This window comes from Pipistrellus kuhlii, unplaced genomic scaffold (genome assembly GCF_014108245.1).
Source record: "Pipistrellus kuhlii isolate mPipKuh1 unplaced genomic scaffold, mPipKuh1.p scaffold_m20_p_17, whole genome shotgun sequence".
NCBI lineage: Eukaryota > Metazoa > Chordata > Mammalia > Chiroptera > Vespertilionidae > Pipistrellus > Pipistrellus kuhlii.
The window spans coordinates 19,775,305-19,788,929 of record NW_023425482.1 but is presented as its reverse complement, the minus strand read 5'-3'; the positions used below and the strand labels follow the sequence as shown (position 1 = coordinate 19,788,929).

The following is a 13,625-nucleotide window of genomic DNA, read 5'->3' as shown; positions in this document are numbered from 1 at the left end:
ACAACTGTCTAGATGGCAGGGACCAGCCTGAAACTTCCCAGTGGCCAAATGGCCATTATCTGCTCAGAGCAGCTCAGAGTTTGTTAAATGAAGGTTGAAATGAAGTACAAATAAAGTCTACAACTGAGCAAAATAGGAGGCTTATCCTCTGGAACCCGAGGAAAAGCCAATTCACAACATCTGAATTGATGTTTTTAAGCGACTGGGTATGGAATTAGTCCTATTTCTAAATCCTCGGTGGTAAGCAGAGATAAAGCTGAGCTTCATTGGATCGGCCCTTAAAGATTCCCCTGCCCAACCAACTCCTGGGGAGATGAATGCAAACAGGGCACCGAGAACTCCAGGCTAATTACAGGCAGACCTTCCCTGGCATAGTCTGGCCACAAAGTAAAGCTGCCCGATAACACCAGATCCCTGGCCCTGCAGATTAGAAAGAGAGAGAGAGAGAGAGAGAGAGAGAGAGAGAGAGAGAGAGAGAGAGAATATGTTTGCCCTTGGAAAGCCAATAGGTATGGGTAGAGTGTTTTCTTATGATGTTGCAATTGGACCCACTGTTTATTTAGGATGTGTGAATTGTGCAGTCCCAGCCCACCACCTATAAATTGTCTAGAGCCAATCGAGCAGAATGGGACAACCTAGGAGCCTTGGAAATTAACACGAGATGATCCTGGAGCAGCCCCAGGCCACTTGCCATCCTTATGCTTTAAACACGTCACTGTCAAGCAGCCGGTTGGCTGGCTATGACTCAGACACGTGTTTTTGTTTTTGTTTTTTGGCTGGTCTGTGGAATGTATTTTTTCAACATTTGAATTAGCTTCTAACATTTAAAAATTAGGAGATTTCGCACAGAAATCTGGATTTCTGGCTTCTCTTGATAACAGAATACCTGTCCACGCTGGGCCCTCCCTCCGAGACACTCCATTTTGTCCCTGCCTAGTCTCTGCTTGTTTTTCCCCCTAAAGATTGCAGGTTTGGGTGGGAGGCAGAATCAGATAATCTCTGGCAACTCCAGGCTCTGTGACACCCCGGGATGTAGAGGAGGCGGCCCAGGGCTCTGTGAGACCGGGATGCAGTCTGCACAAGGCATTCATCATGAGCAGGGGCCTCTGAGATTCCTGTCACCTCCTGGAGGGATGGGCACGTGGAATCCACAGTGTGGCCAGTGGATGCCATTTACTGAGCCCTTAACTTCTGCTCAATCCTTATAATAACCCCGAGAAGCAGAAACTGGACCCCATTTCTAGTATGAAATACTGAGATCAGTGCCTTCCTGCCTGGCTCCAGAGCTCTCCTTTTACTTAACCAAGGGCTTCTCTCTCCCTATGCATGATTAGTTTTATATATATATATATATAAAATTTCAGAGAGGAAGGTAGAGGGAGAGAGAGAAACATCAATCATTAGAATCACTGATCAGCTGTCGCCTGCATGCCCCCCCACCCGTGCATGTGCCCTAGCCAGGAATTCAACCAGGACCTCCTGGTTCATGAATCAACATTCAACCACTGAGCCACACTGGCCGGGTTGATTCGCTTGTATTAGGGCCAATCTTAAGTTTAAAACACTCTGCCATTGCATATTCAGTACTAGTTTTTAAAAGCACATCATAAAGGATATGTAAGTGATGTATCACATTAGTGATGGTTTTTTCAAGCAAAAGCATAGAGTGATTTGATATCTATAATGCAAGCTGGGAGTGGGTGGGGTAGGTGTGCCAGGGGCCTTTGCTTGCCTGGGCAACTGAGAAGTCAGCTCTGTGGCCCAGAGTGAGTGCCCTTGGGCAGGCAAAATCCGCCCCTGGGCCTTAGCAGTTCTGACAGGAGCAGCTTGGAGACGGCAGCTCAGGTTCCTGTAAGTCTGTGGCAGTTTGGAAAGAAATGGAAACTTACCTCAGGTGTGCTTGAAGGACACATACCTTTACTTTCTCCTAGTCTTTCATTGTAATTCCTCCAGTTGTTCGGAGATTGAGAAACTCAGTGTGTTCAGCTGGTTCTAAACTTCCTCAGCTAACAACTCCCTACCACTCCCCAGCCCCACCCCACCTCACCCAAGTATAGCCCCAGATTTTAGGGACCTGGAAGCCCCTCTCCCCACGCCCATCCCTGAGATAAGGTCAGTTGGGAATTTAAAAGGTCGTGGATGTCGGGAATAACTGGGGAGGAGGAGGAATGGGTTTTGGCTTTAAGGCTCTGAAACTTGGAGGTTTTTACAGGGCTAGTTGCATCTTTTGCGAACAACCTGAAAGTCATTAGCGCCCCACTGCGGAATTCAGAGCTAAGCTGGTCACAATGGTTAACACCTTCTTGGACCATTTGACAATCATTCGCCTCTGCGCCTTTTATTTATTCATTTTTATTTCTCTATTTTGCCGGCAGGGAGGTCCCGCTGCCTTGGCTTTGGGGAGCACCAGAAGTCGGGGGGACGTTTCCACCGGCTGCCAGGGTGAGTCCATCTCCAGGCTTACAAAGCGCGTTCTCTGCAAGTTACCGCTCAGCTTCTGGGTTGAGCGCAATGACCGCTTCCCCTGGGCAGCTCGCTGTAGCCCAGACGAGCGCGGGGAAGCTGGGCCTTTTGGTGGATTTGGGGGGGCGGGGAACACCCCGCTTTTCGAAGGCGCAGAGGCTGCGAGTCTCTGCAAAGCGGAGGCGCGGCGTCCACGCGGGACCCGGCGTCCCGCCCCGCGCCGGCCGCGTGGAGCTGCCTCCGCGGGAGCCGGGCCGGGGGGGCTCCCTGGCGGCCCTCGGGGGGGCCCTCCCACTCTTCCCAACTTTCCGGCCGCGGGCCGGGGGCGGGCGCCTCTCCCGCGGGGACGCTCTCGGTACTTAAGGCGCCTCGGCGGGGCCGGCTCGCCAGTCGGAGCGCGCGGCGCGGCGGAGAGGAGGGAGGCGGGGCATGGGGCTGCCGCGGGCCTGAGAGCACGGAGCGCGGGCGGCCGGCGGCACGGTGAGCGGGCCCGGGCTCCCGGCGGAGGGTTAGGGCGCGCCCCGCTCCCCCGGGGCCCCGCGGGCGCCCCCGGTTCCCCCCGGCTCCCCTGGATGCGCGTGCGGGCGCCGCGTCCCGAGCCGGGAGGCGGGCGAGCGCTGCGGCATCTCCCGGCTTCCCGGCGGCGGTCCCGCAGCCCCCTCCCCACCGACCCCTCCTCCCTTTCTTCCTTCCTCCATCCTCTCCTCCTCCTCCGGGCTCTCCTCCCTGCCTCCGGCGGCTCCGGGGTTGTGGAAGGATTAGGGGGCGGACGGCGGTGCGGGGCACGAGGCTGGCGGGAGCCTCTCCCTCCCCCACCCCCTTCCCACCCGCGGGCTCGCACCTGTCCCGGCCCCGAGCCGCTCGGCGCCCGGGCTCCTGCGGCTCCGCTGGGCCCCGGCCTGGGCTCCCTTCTCCGGCGGCTCCGAGGGGCCGGGGACCGAGCCCCCGCCCCGCGCACAAGTTTCCGTCCCGCCGCGTGCGGCCCCGCCGCGGGCACACCTGTCAGCCGGAGAGGCTGCGGCCCGGGCAGCCCCGCAAAGTTTCGGGGGGCAGATGGGCGGGGTACGCCCTTGGTTGAGGTTTGCCCCTTCTATCGGCCGGGGGTGGGGGTCGGTCGGTCTTGGGGATCGTCCCCGAACCCCCGTGTCCTTGAAGCCGAATGCGCTAAGGGGGGAGGGGGAACGTGCAGGGACAAGAGGCGGCCTGGGCTCCCCTCCGCTGGGTTTGGGGGGGACACGGCTTCCCCCCTCCCCCCATCTGGGCAGGGGCACCTCAGCCGGAGCCCGCACACCGGCGTGCGATTGTCCGGGAGGTCGCCGACCGCAGGATCCCGGTCCTCAAAGGGGTGGGAGGCGCCGGGGTGGTGCCTCCGATGCCCGCGCCGGGCGCGGAGGTCCCGCCCGGGGAAGGGGATGCCGCCTTTGTCTGCAGCCACACTTTGCCACGGCGGCCGGGGCCCGGGGAGATCGATGAATGGGACCTGGTCCGACCGATTCCTTGGGTTTTTCCCTCGCGGGGTCCTGGGAAGCCGGCACGTGGGTGTGGCCGGCGCCGCCTTCCCCAGAAGGGGAGGCGGGAAGCCGCCGAGCGCGAGCCTTCCCGGCGGCGTTAACCTGGTGGCACCGCCTGCAGCTCTGCACCGAGGCGGCGCGCCGGCGGCGAGACCCAGCGGCAGGTGCGGGGCCGGTGGCCTCCGAGCCCCCTCTGCCTCTCCCCAGATCGCAGGTGGGCAGCAGTGCCCGCAGCGCCCCCTCGGCATGTCACCTCCTGGGCCGTGGGTGGCAGGGTCTGGGGCTCTGGGCCCTGGGCCGCAGGAGCATGCCCGGAGGGGGTGGGGTGGGACCTGGGAGCCTGCAGAGGAAGCACGCGGCAGGCAGGCTCCTCGGGATGGCGGGGCAGAGCGCCCGGACGCCGCCCCGCTTCCCGGAGAGGCGGCCAGGCTGCCAACAGCACTTTCCGGACTGCAGCTGCGGATGGTGGTGCTGGCGCCTGCATCGCGGGCCGGTTTAGGTAGCGACCGGGTGTTCCCGTGGCAAGAAGGCGTATTGGCGTTGGGGTGGGGCTCGGGGACGGCTTCAGTTAACACCTAGAGTTGGAGCAAGCTTGGAAGTGAGACCTCATTGTCTGTAGAGGGTGGGTGGGGTGGGAAAGGGGATTCCTCAGATCAGGCATCCCCCCCACCCACCCCACCCTGCCCCTACAGTCAGCCTTCCCGCTCAGGTAGCCTCTCATAGCTGGAAGTGCTTCCATTTTTCAGGAAATTATTTACCTATGGAGCAAGAAACCATTGGGACCCCAATAGGTGGGGGAGATACCAAGTTAGAGAACTTGGCGAGGTCAGGCAGCCAGGGGGTGGTGGAGCCCTGGTGTCTTTCCAGTCCTGGGCGCCTGTCAGTAGGAACCGCCGTTTCCCACAGTTCAGAGGCGGGAGCCCTCACTGCTGCACACGAGCAGCGTCTGCAGGAGCGGCCGGCGGGCGAGCACAAAGGCTCTGCGCGGGCACTAGGACCGGGCTGATGGGCTTCCGGGCAGCCGCCCTCCCAGGGCTGCAGTGCGGCTGCAGTTCCCTTCGGGAGAGCTGTCCACACCCCAGGCCTCCTTTCCCTCCCTTTCCCGCTCTGCCTTTCCCAGTTGCTTTCCCTTTCTTTCCTGGCTCTTTTGTAAAAGAGGGAAAGATGAGGAAGGAGAGAACACAGGGAAACTTTCTCTTACTGACTGTGCTGTTTGGAGAAGGGAAAGCTGTTTCCTTCCCCCCCCCCCCCCACATCTCTTTATGTTTCCTGCTGTTTCTTCTCTCTTCCCCTCTTCCCCCCCCCCTTTTTTTAAATCCTTCCCTGAGGATTTGTTTCTATTGATCTAGAAAGAGAGGAAGAGAGAGAAACCGATCTGCTGCCCTCCTCCCCCATATGCGCCCCCACTAGTGATCGAACCTGCAACCCAGGCTTGCACTCTGACCGGGAATGGAGCCCACACCTTCTGGCAGACTGGATACTGCGCCAACCATTGAGCACCCGGCAGGGCCCTTCTTCCCGGGCCTCACTGGTGGCTGTGCTTTCCTGGAGCACACTCCCCCCCAGAGTGCAGTCCCTAGCCGTTACGGTGCAGGTAGGAGCTGGGGCCACTAGCTGCCTCCTGGTTCATCCTCCTCCCTATTCCCTATCCCCCCCCCCCCCCCACGTGCTCGGAAGTGCCTCAGGCTCACCCCCGCTGAGGCTTGCCTTCCAGAGTTTTGGGTCAGGCAGGTCCAATTCTGTCATCCTCCAGCTAGGTAGCTCTCTTCAGCTTTGGTTTGTCTGACAATAAACAGTAATAATGCCGCTTTAAGTGCTTTCCCTATGTAACCCATTTAAACCCCAAAGAAGCCGAAACCGGTTTTGCTCAGTGGATAGAGCGTCGGCCGAAGGTCCTGGGTTCGATTCTGGTCAAGGGCACGTACCTTGGTTGCGGGCGTATCCCAGTGAGGGTGTGCAGGAGGCAGCTGGTCTATCCCTCTCAATTCCTCCCTGTGCAAAATCAATAAAATATATTTTAAAAGAAAGAAACCTCAAAGAGGCTATGAGGTTAGTGCTACAACCCACATCTTACAGGGGAATTAACTAAGGGACAAAAGACAGTCCCACAGATAGCGCCGGGGCTGGGATTTGATCCCTAGTGGTCGTAGCCATGCTCAGCGGAAATGGTTTTTGTTACCGGGTCATCTACCCTGTTCTGGGCCAGGCCCAGAGAGAACGCCCCCGTTCCCACTGAGACTGGGGACGCTGCCTCCCGCCTGACGCCCTCCTCTCCCGCCTCCCCCCCCCCCCAGATGCCGGTGCAGCTGACCACAGCCCTGCGAGTGGTGGGCACCAGCCTGTTCGCCCTGGCAGTGCTCGGCGGCATCCTGGCCGCGTACGTGACGGGCTACCAGTTCATCCACACGGAGAAGCACTACCTGTCCTTCGGCCTGTACGGCGCCATCCTGGGCCTGCACCTGCTCACGCAGAGCCTGTTCGCCTTCCTGGAGCACCGGCACATGCGGCGGGCGGCCCGGCCCCTGAAGCTGCCCGCGCCGCCGCGGCGCTCCGTGGCGCTCTGCATCGCCGCCTACCAGGAGGACCCCGACTACCTGCGCAAGTGCCTGCGCTCCGCCCAGCGCATCGCCTTCCCCAGCCTCAAGGTGGTCATGGTGGTGGACGGCAACCGGCAGGAGGACGCCTACATGCTGGACATCTTCCACGAGGTGCTGGGCGGCACCGAGCAGGCCGGCTTCTTCGTGTGGCGCAGCAACTTCCACGAGGCGGGCGAGGGCGAGACGGAGGCCAGCCTGCAGGCGGGCATGGACCGCGTGCGGGACGTGGTGCGGGCCAGCACCTACTCCTGCATCATGCAGAAGTGGGGAGGCAAGCGAGAGGTCATGTACACGGCGTTCAAGGCCCTCGGCGACTCGGTGGACTACATCCAGGTAAGCGTGCCTCCCGGCCGCGTGTGGACGTGCCCAGCCAGCCGGGCACCCCTCCTCCGGGAGGGCCGAGTCCAGAGTGGATGCCTTGTGTGGTGCACATCCTCCTCTGCGCTTGGCAATAGGCGTGTTGGTCCGAACAGCAGGCCTGGGGGCAGAGAGACCTGGATGGAATCCCGGTTCTGCTGTTACTTAACCTTGTGAACTGTGTTCCGATAATAGAAATAGGAAACAGATATATACCCTGTTTCCCCGAAAATAAGACAGTGTCTTATATTAATTTTTTCTCCCAAAGTTGCGCTAGGTCTTATTTTCAGGGGATGTCTTCTCTTTCCACGTGCTAGGTCTTATTTTTGGAGGATGTCTTATTTTCGGGGAAACACGGTAGCATTTACTTTTTTACCAGGCACTAGTGTAGGCTTTTCATACATATTAACTCTTTTAATCTTCAAAATGCTCCCAGGGGATAAGTACTATTATTACCTTCTCTCATAGAAGGCGAACCTGAAGCACAGAGAGGCCAAGTAACTTGCCTCATGTCACTCAGTAGTTGGCATCTACTAATTTTTATGATTATGATGATTATTATTTTACAGAGAGGAAGGGAAAGGGATGGAGAGTTAGAAACATCAATGAGAGAAACGTTGATCAGCTGCCTCCTGCACAACCCCTACTGAGTAGGTGCCTGCAGCCAAGGTACATGCCCTTGACTGGAATCGAACTTGGGACCTTCAGTCTGCAGGCCGATGCTCTGTCCACTGAGCCAAACCAGTTAGGGCTCACATCTGCTCTTATTCGTTGTGCAATAATGCCTCATCACTGGCAACAAGGGGATGAACCCTTCATAAAGAAGTATGGTGAAGATCCTGCCCAGTATGGCTCAGTGATTGAGTGTTGATCCATAACCAAGAGATTATTGGTTCGATTCCTAGTTGGGACAAGTGCCCAGGTTTCAGGCTTGATTTCCCAGGAGGCAGCATGCAGGAAGCAGCCGATCGATGTTCTGCCTTCATAGCCATGTTTCTCTCTTTCTCCCTCTCCCTGAAATCAAATTTTTAAAAAAAGTGTGGTGGCCCTAGCTGGTTTGGCTCAGTGAATAGAGCATCGGCCTGCAGACTGAGGGGTCCCAGGTTCGATTCCGGCCAAGGGCACATGCCCGGGTTGTGGGCTCGATCCCTAGTCAGAGGTGTATAGGAGGCAGTTAATCGATGATTGTGTCTCATCACTGATGTTTCAGTTTCTTTCTCCCTCTCCCTTCCTTTCTGAAACCAATAAAAATATATTTTAAAAAAATAACATAATCTTAAAAAAAAAAGTGGTGAAGAGCAAAAGACATCATGCTTGAAAACACTCAAATATTGTTTTAGTTTTGGACCAAAAAGTCCTACCTTCTCAGTGTCAAATTTGTGTCTGTGTAAGGTAGAGGGACACAAGTGCAAACCCAGCAGAACCCTGAACAGACCCTGCCTAGCTTCCAGTCAAAGGGGTCGCTGACACCAGCCTGAAAATTTTATTAGATGGACAAGGTTGAATGGCTCCAGTTTTCAAATAACAAAACCAAGAGAGAACTGATTAGAGATTGACACATTTCAGTAACAAGTCAAAACTGATACCCAGGACCCCACATTTCTGGTCCTGCATCCATGCTGTCCATTCCCCCGTTTCTTCCCTTCTCTGATCCTGCCAGAAGGTTTCGTTCATATCCAACTGAATGTGTAGTGGCTGTTGCGGTGGCCCACCTGTGTACTAACTCAGTATTAGTACTGAATGAAGTACTCTAATATTTACATTTTCTATACTGTTCCCACCTAAATTTAGCTTTCCATAGATTTTTTTGTTTGGGGTGTGTTTTTTTTAAAGTTATATTATTGCCTGAGAGTTGGTACGTTTATCTTTTTCGGTGTTCCTAGGCCCAAGGACCCCCTCCTCAGCCTTGTAGAGGGGGATGGGAAGCAGTCTTGATTCTGCACTTCATCTAGGGTCAAAGGGCCTCTGAAACTTCCCTGCGGGCTCAGAGGGTTAGCAAAAACCCTTCGCCCTGGCTCCTGCGCATGCGACAGTGACTTTGTCATTTACTCCCTTGAAGCACAAGAATCCTTCCTCCCCCAAACCTGCTCTGTACCCATCTTCCTTTCCTGAGAATTTCCTGTGTGTCCTGGTGGAGCACCTGAGCCAGACTTTCCCGGTAGGGCCCTGGGATCACTCCTTGGGCAGCCTGGGCAGCCTGTCCTCCATCAGCCTTGCCGAGGGCATGTCTTTCCCGCTGTGGGAGGTAACCTGCCCCAGGCGGTGGTGGAGCACAGGAGCTCTGACCTCTAGCCCCGCTCAGCCAGAAGGCCTTCCTGAGGTGAAGGCGGCTGAGCAGCAGGAAGAACGTGGGAGGGTCAGGGCAGGAAGTGGCCATGAGCACTGGGGGGCTTGGTCTGCAAGCTGAGGAGGCTCTGGGAGTTTGGCCAAGGCTCCGTGGGACCTTCCCAGCCTGGCCCAGAATGTAAGACTGTCGGGAGGGAGGGAGGGGGGAGCAGGTATGATGCTCCGCCTGGTTCCCCCTCAGCCTTCTGCTGCTTGTGGCCACCGTGTCTTCCAACATGGAGAGGGAGCGTTGGGTAGGTTGGAGTTTGGGGGGCCTCCCCCTTCCTACAGGCTAATGGCTTTCACTCAGGACCTTCATTTAAAGCATTTGGGGCTTTTGCAGAACAGGGTTTGGTCTCATCTGTGGATACTGTTCTTGGCTCCTTCAGAGGTCAGAAAACCAAGTCCCTTGCCCATACTTATCTGGGCTCTTTGTGCCATCTCAGTAATTTTATAGAAAACACACACGGAGTCAGCCACCGGGCTAAGTGTTCCTAGCCCAGATTCAACTAATGGGGCTACCTGTCAGAATCAGACCATGAGCCTCCCCACGAAAGGAAGGCAAGGGGGCAGGATTTGAAGGCAGCTGCTACCAGAATCTCCATGCCCATCCAGACAGAGTATATTCCAGGTGAGAGCAGCCTTCGGCCATACTGTGCCCCAATCTGAGACTCGGCCAAGGGAGTTCTGAAGGCTTGGCAGCCATGTTGGGGCGGGAGAGGAGGTGTGATTGGTAGATACATCCTCCACTTGGGCTGTGGATCATCCAGAGGCCAGAAGCTGAAACAGGGAAGACCTTGTTGTTAAAATTCTTATGGGATAGTTTTGGGCAACAGCCTCTGGCAAGAGCTTGGCCTTCTGAGGTGTGTCTGCTGGCCTTGGTCTGGGCTCTGTACCTGCACTTGCGTTCTCAGGAGCCTGGCTTCACAGAGGCTAAAGACCAGTCCAGTACAAAGCCTTCCTCCCTTCCCAGGTCCAGCATAGACAGACGCCTGGGTTTCTCTCTCCGCTAGTGGTTGTCAAGCCCGGTGTCTGAACTCTTCTTTTCCTTACTTGCCTTTGTTACTCCTCTCACCCCTTCCGTTTGGCACAGATCTCTTAGCTAGTGGCCAGAAGCGAACCATATGAGAGGGGGCTGTGAGCCGACCGAGGTCAGAATGGGCTAACAGTGCATTTCCTCTGCAGGTGTGTGACTCGGACACCGTCCTGGACCCAGCCTGCACCATCGAGATGCTTCGAGTCCTCGAAGAGGACCCCCAAGTAGGAGGCGTTGGGGGTGATGTCCAAGTAAGAAGTAACTAAGGATTCCTGGGGGTGGGGGCTGGATCTCTTAGCTTCCTAATCCAATTGGATGTCTGGGAAGTGGGCATCTTGATTTCCTAGTACTTTTGGGGGTAGAGGAATATTCCTTTTTGACAGTTTCAAATGGTTCACTTGCTATTGAGCTCCTTTCCTGTCCTTTTGAAACCCGAGGGGAGAAAGTTACTTGCCGGGTATGGAGAGAGCCTATGTTGCCGGGAGGGGCACAGCATTCTGAGCCCATTGGTCCTGCAAGGTGCTTCCTATTTGGTAACACAGCAAGCCCCTCTCAAGTTAGACCCTTGAGAAACCCTAGTTCTAGGTTAATTGCTCGGAGGAGCTCTGGGCAATGTGGTCAGAATGAGGGCAATCGCTTCTTCCAGAGGGTACGGCTCGTATCATACCAGCCCTTCCCAATCAACTTTCCAACCGAAGGGTCAGGACAGGTGACTGGGCGTTGTTTCATCTTTCTCAAGGCCTTCTCTCTAGCACTGCCACAGGCCGCCGCCTGAGACCGCAGGTGGCTTTGGCTGCTAGAGTAACGTCACTGGGACGATCCATACAGACGGCACAGTGGAGAGTTGGGGCTGGTGCTGGGGAGAGAGAGTGTGGTTGGCTCCTCAGAGCCTTGGGTTTCCCAGCCATCGGGCTGGGACTGATGGCCGGGAATTTGAGCAGTGGGCTAGGAACTCAGGGTAGGGAGGCGTCCTGGTCTCCGGTGTGTGTCTTCCGAGTCTCACGGTCTCAGGTGTGGAGGCCCAGCATGTATGGTTCCCTTGCAGATCCTCAACAAGTACGACTCGTGGATCTCCTTCCTGAGCAGCGTGCGGTACTGGATGGCCTTCAACGTGGAGCGGGCCTGCCAGTCCTACTTTGGCTGCGTGCAGTGCATCAGTGGGCCGCTGGGCATGTACCGCAACAGCCTCCTCCAGCAGTTCCTGGAAGATTGGTACCATCAGAAGTTCCTAGGCAGCAAGTGCAGCTTTGGGGATGACCGGCACCTCACCAACCGAGTCCTGAGCCTGGGCTACAGGACTAAATACACAGCGCGTTCCAAGTGCCTCACGGAAACCCCCACCAAGTACCTCCGGTGGCTCAACCAGCAGACCCGCTGGAGCAAGTCTTACTTCCGGGAGTGGCTCTACAACTCGCTGTGGTTCCATAAGCACCACCTCTGGATGACCTACGAGTCCGTGGTCACCGGCTTCTTCCCCTTCTTCCTCATAGCCACGGTCATCCAGCTCTTCTACCGCGGCCGCATCTGGAACATTCTCCTCTTCCTGCTGACGGTGCAGCTGGTGGGCATCATCAAGGCCACCTACGCCTGCTTCCTTCGGGGCAATGCGGAGATGATCTTCATGTCCCTGTACTCCCTCCTCTACATGTCCAGCCTCCTGCCAGCCAAGATCTTCGCCATTGCTACCATCAACAAATCCGGCTGGGGCACCTCCGGCCGGAAAACCATCGTGGTGAACTTCATTGGCCTCATCCCCGTGTCCATCTGGGTGGCAGTCCTCCTGGGAGGCCTGGCGTACACCGCCTACTGCCAGGATCTGTTCAGTGAGACGGAGCTAGCCTTCCTCGTCTCCGGAGCCATCCTGTACGGCTGCTACTGGGTGGCCCTCCTCATGCTGTATCTGGCCATCATCGCCCGGCGATGCGGGAAGCAGCCAGAGCAGTACAGCTTAGCTTTTGCTGAGGTGTGACGTAACCCTCAAGCAGAGCCGGAAAAGTGCAATGGGTGAGGGAGGGAAGGGGAATGGAGGAGAAAAGATGGGGTGGGAGGGAGGAGGGAAACGCTGTTTTAGTTTCTTGATGGTCCAAAGGACGAATCTGAAGTGCAAAGAAAGGTGACTGTAGTATGGCCCAGGGCTGTTCTGCTTAGGGAAGGCAACACCAGCTCCAGCTCAGGGTGGTAGAGGAGACATGTTTTCAGGCTGCCTGGCTGCTATGTGGTGGAACAATTCCACTCCTGCCCCAGGATCCAGAGGGAACTCAGGAGTGTGTTAAATCAGTCAGTTCCAACCATAGCGGCTTCTGACAGGTACGTGAGCAAAGCCAGCTGCGGGAAGGGGTTCTCTTAGCCCATTTGAACACGACCAGAGGTGGAGGTAGAATTTGAGATCTGGGCCAGCTAGCAATGTCTCCCACCTCAATCTAGTTATCAATGCAATAAGATTGTGCCTGAGTTACAAGGCCCGGAAGCCTGATCTCTGGGCATCAGAAAACAGGGTACAGGAATGGTGCTTTATTATGTGTACCCCATTCCACATCTCCACATCCCAAGGATGAGCCAAACTAGCAGGGAGTTAGCATTGAACTGCTTTAAATATACATAGATGTGAATGTTAAAAAGGAAAACTTGACAGGAGGAACAAAGGTTGGTAGTGGTGCTCAAAGCAATGGGCTATATGGAGGTATATATATATATATATTCTACCTGGAAACTGCCTAGATCAGTGGTGGGCAAACCGTGGCTCACGAGCCACATGCGGCTCTTTGGCCCCCTTGAGTGTGGCTCGGCGTCAGAACCACTTCTTCAAAACAGACTCGCCCAGGCCGACAACCGACTTCTGCGCGTGGGCCACGAAATTTCAGTTGCACTGTACGTCGTATTTTGTGGAAGAGTCACACTCAAGGGGCCGCGTGTGGCTCGCAAGCCGCGGTTTGCCGACCACTGGCCTAGACATCTAGATGTGCTTGTCTGCTGAGGAGAGAAAATGTTTCAGTCATCTACCAGGGAGATTTAAACCCCAACATACTAAGAAAGGAAGTGAGGGCTCAGTATTTCAACCTGTGTACTCATGAAGTCCTCTTAAATTCAGCTGAGTCCCAAGATGGCCACCTCACTGATTTCCAGGTGATGTCGTTACCTCTTTGCCCTCCTCATTGGGCAAATTTCACAAGGTGGCAAGGGAGTCAGCACCTGGACTCTCACAGGCTCCTCTGTAACAGGCAAGCTTGCCCTCAGCACATGGGAAAACCTACTAGGAGCCTCTGACCAAATTGGCTGCCATCTTGGGACTGCTTGGGATGATTCCTTGGCAGGTGGGTAGCATGCATGACTTTCAAG

General features: G+C 56.1%; 1 protein-coding gene across 3 annotated transcripts; it reads left to right on the top strand.

Annotated features, from left to right (window-relative positions):
- The first annotated feature begins 2,342 nt into the window (after window positions 1-2,342).
- On the top strand, window positions 2,343-13,185 carry HAS3 (hyaluronan synthase 3). Of its 3 annotated transcripts, none has more exons than XM_036441384.2 (4): window positions 2,343-2,442; window positions 6,269-6,904; window positions 10,439-10,540; window positions 11,335-13,185. In XM_036441384.2, the coding sequence occupies exons 2-4, from the start codon at window positions 6,269-6,271 to the stop codon at window positions 12,256-12,258; spliced, it is 1,662 nt and encodes a 553-aa protein (XP_036297277.1). In that variant the 5' UTR covers window positions 2,343-2,442; the 3' UTR covers window positions 12,259-13,185. The 3 variants fall into 3 exon arrangements, with proteins under 3 accessions (XP_036297277.1, XP_036297276.1, XP_045438712.1); XM_036441383.2 differs by lacking the exon at window positions 2,343-2,442 and adding an exon at window positions 2,817-2,943; XM_045582756.1 differs by lacking the exon at window positions 2,343-2,442 and having other exon boundaries at window positions 6,080-6,904.
- Window positions 13,186-13,625: the final 440 nt, after the last annotated feature.